Source organism: Penaeus monodon, chromosome 20 (assembly GCF_015228065.2).
Source record: "Penaeus monodon isolate SGIC_2016 chromosome 20, NSTDA_Pmon_1, whole genome shotgun sequence".
In the NCBI taxonomy this organism is placed as follows: Eukaryota; Metazoa; Arthropoda; class Malacostraca; order Decapoda; family Penaeidae; genus Penaeus; species Penaeus monodon.
In genome coordinates, this window is record NC_051405.1 from 26,857,291 (window position 1) to 26,857,577 (window position 287).

General features: G+C 57.5%; 1 protein-coding gene across 1 annotated transcript in view; it reads right to left on the reverse strand.

Annotated features, from left to right (window-relative positions):
* LOC119585958 overlaps nucleotides 1–287 on the reverse strand; it is a gene marked incomplete in the record, with an annotated part of 71,494 nt that overhangs the window by 4,620 nt on the left and 66,587 nt on the right. The window contains 1 exon segment of the mRNA XM_037934672.1: nucleotides 8–254. Coding sequence (XP_037790600.1) covers nucleotides 8–254 — 247 coding nt within the window.

Sequence of the window (287 nt, forward strand, 5' to 3'; positions counted from 1 at the left end):
CCCTCACCTGGATTATACGTCCTCGCCCGCGTGTACTGCGTCCCGACAGCAGTAATCTGTCCCGAATACGGCACGTGATTCCGAGAGTAAACACGTGGACGAGATGAAGGCGGGGGCCTTGAGGACGTAATGACCTGCGCTGTGCCCGAGTTGTCTGTGGCGGTGACGGAGAGAGCGTAGCGGCCGGAATCAGCGGGAATGGCTGGCAAGTAGCGGGAATAGATGCCATCGCTACGGGTCAGGTCGGCGTCTGGTGTGAAGAGAGAGATTGGGATTATTTTTTGGTT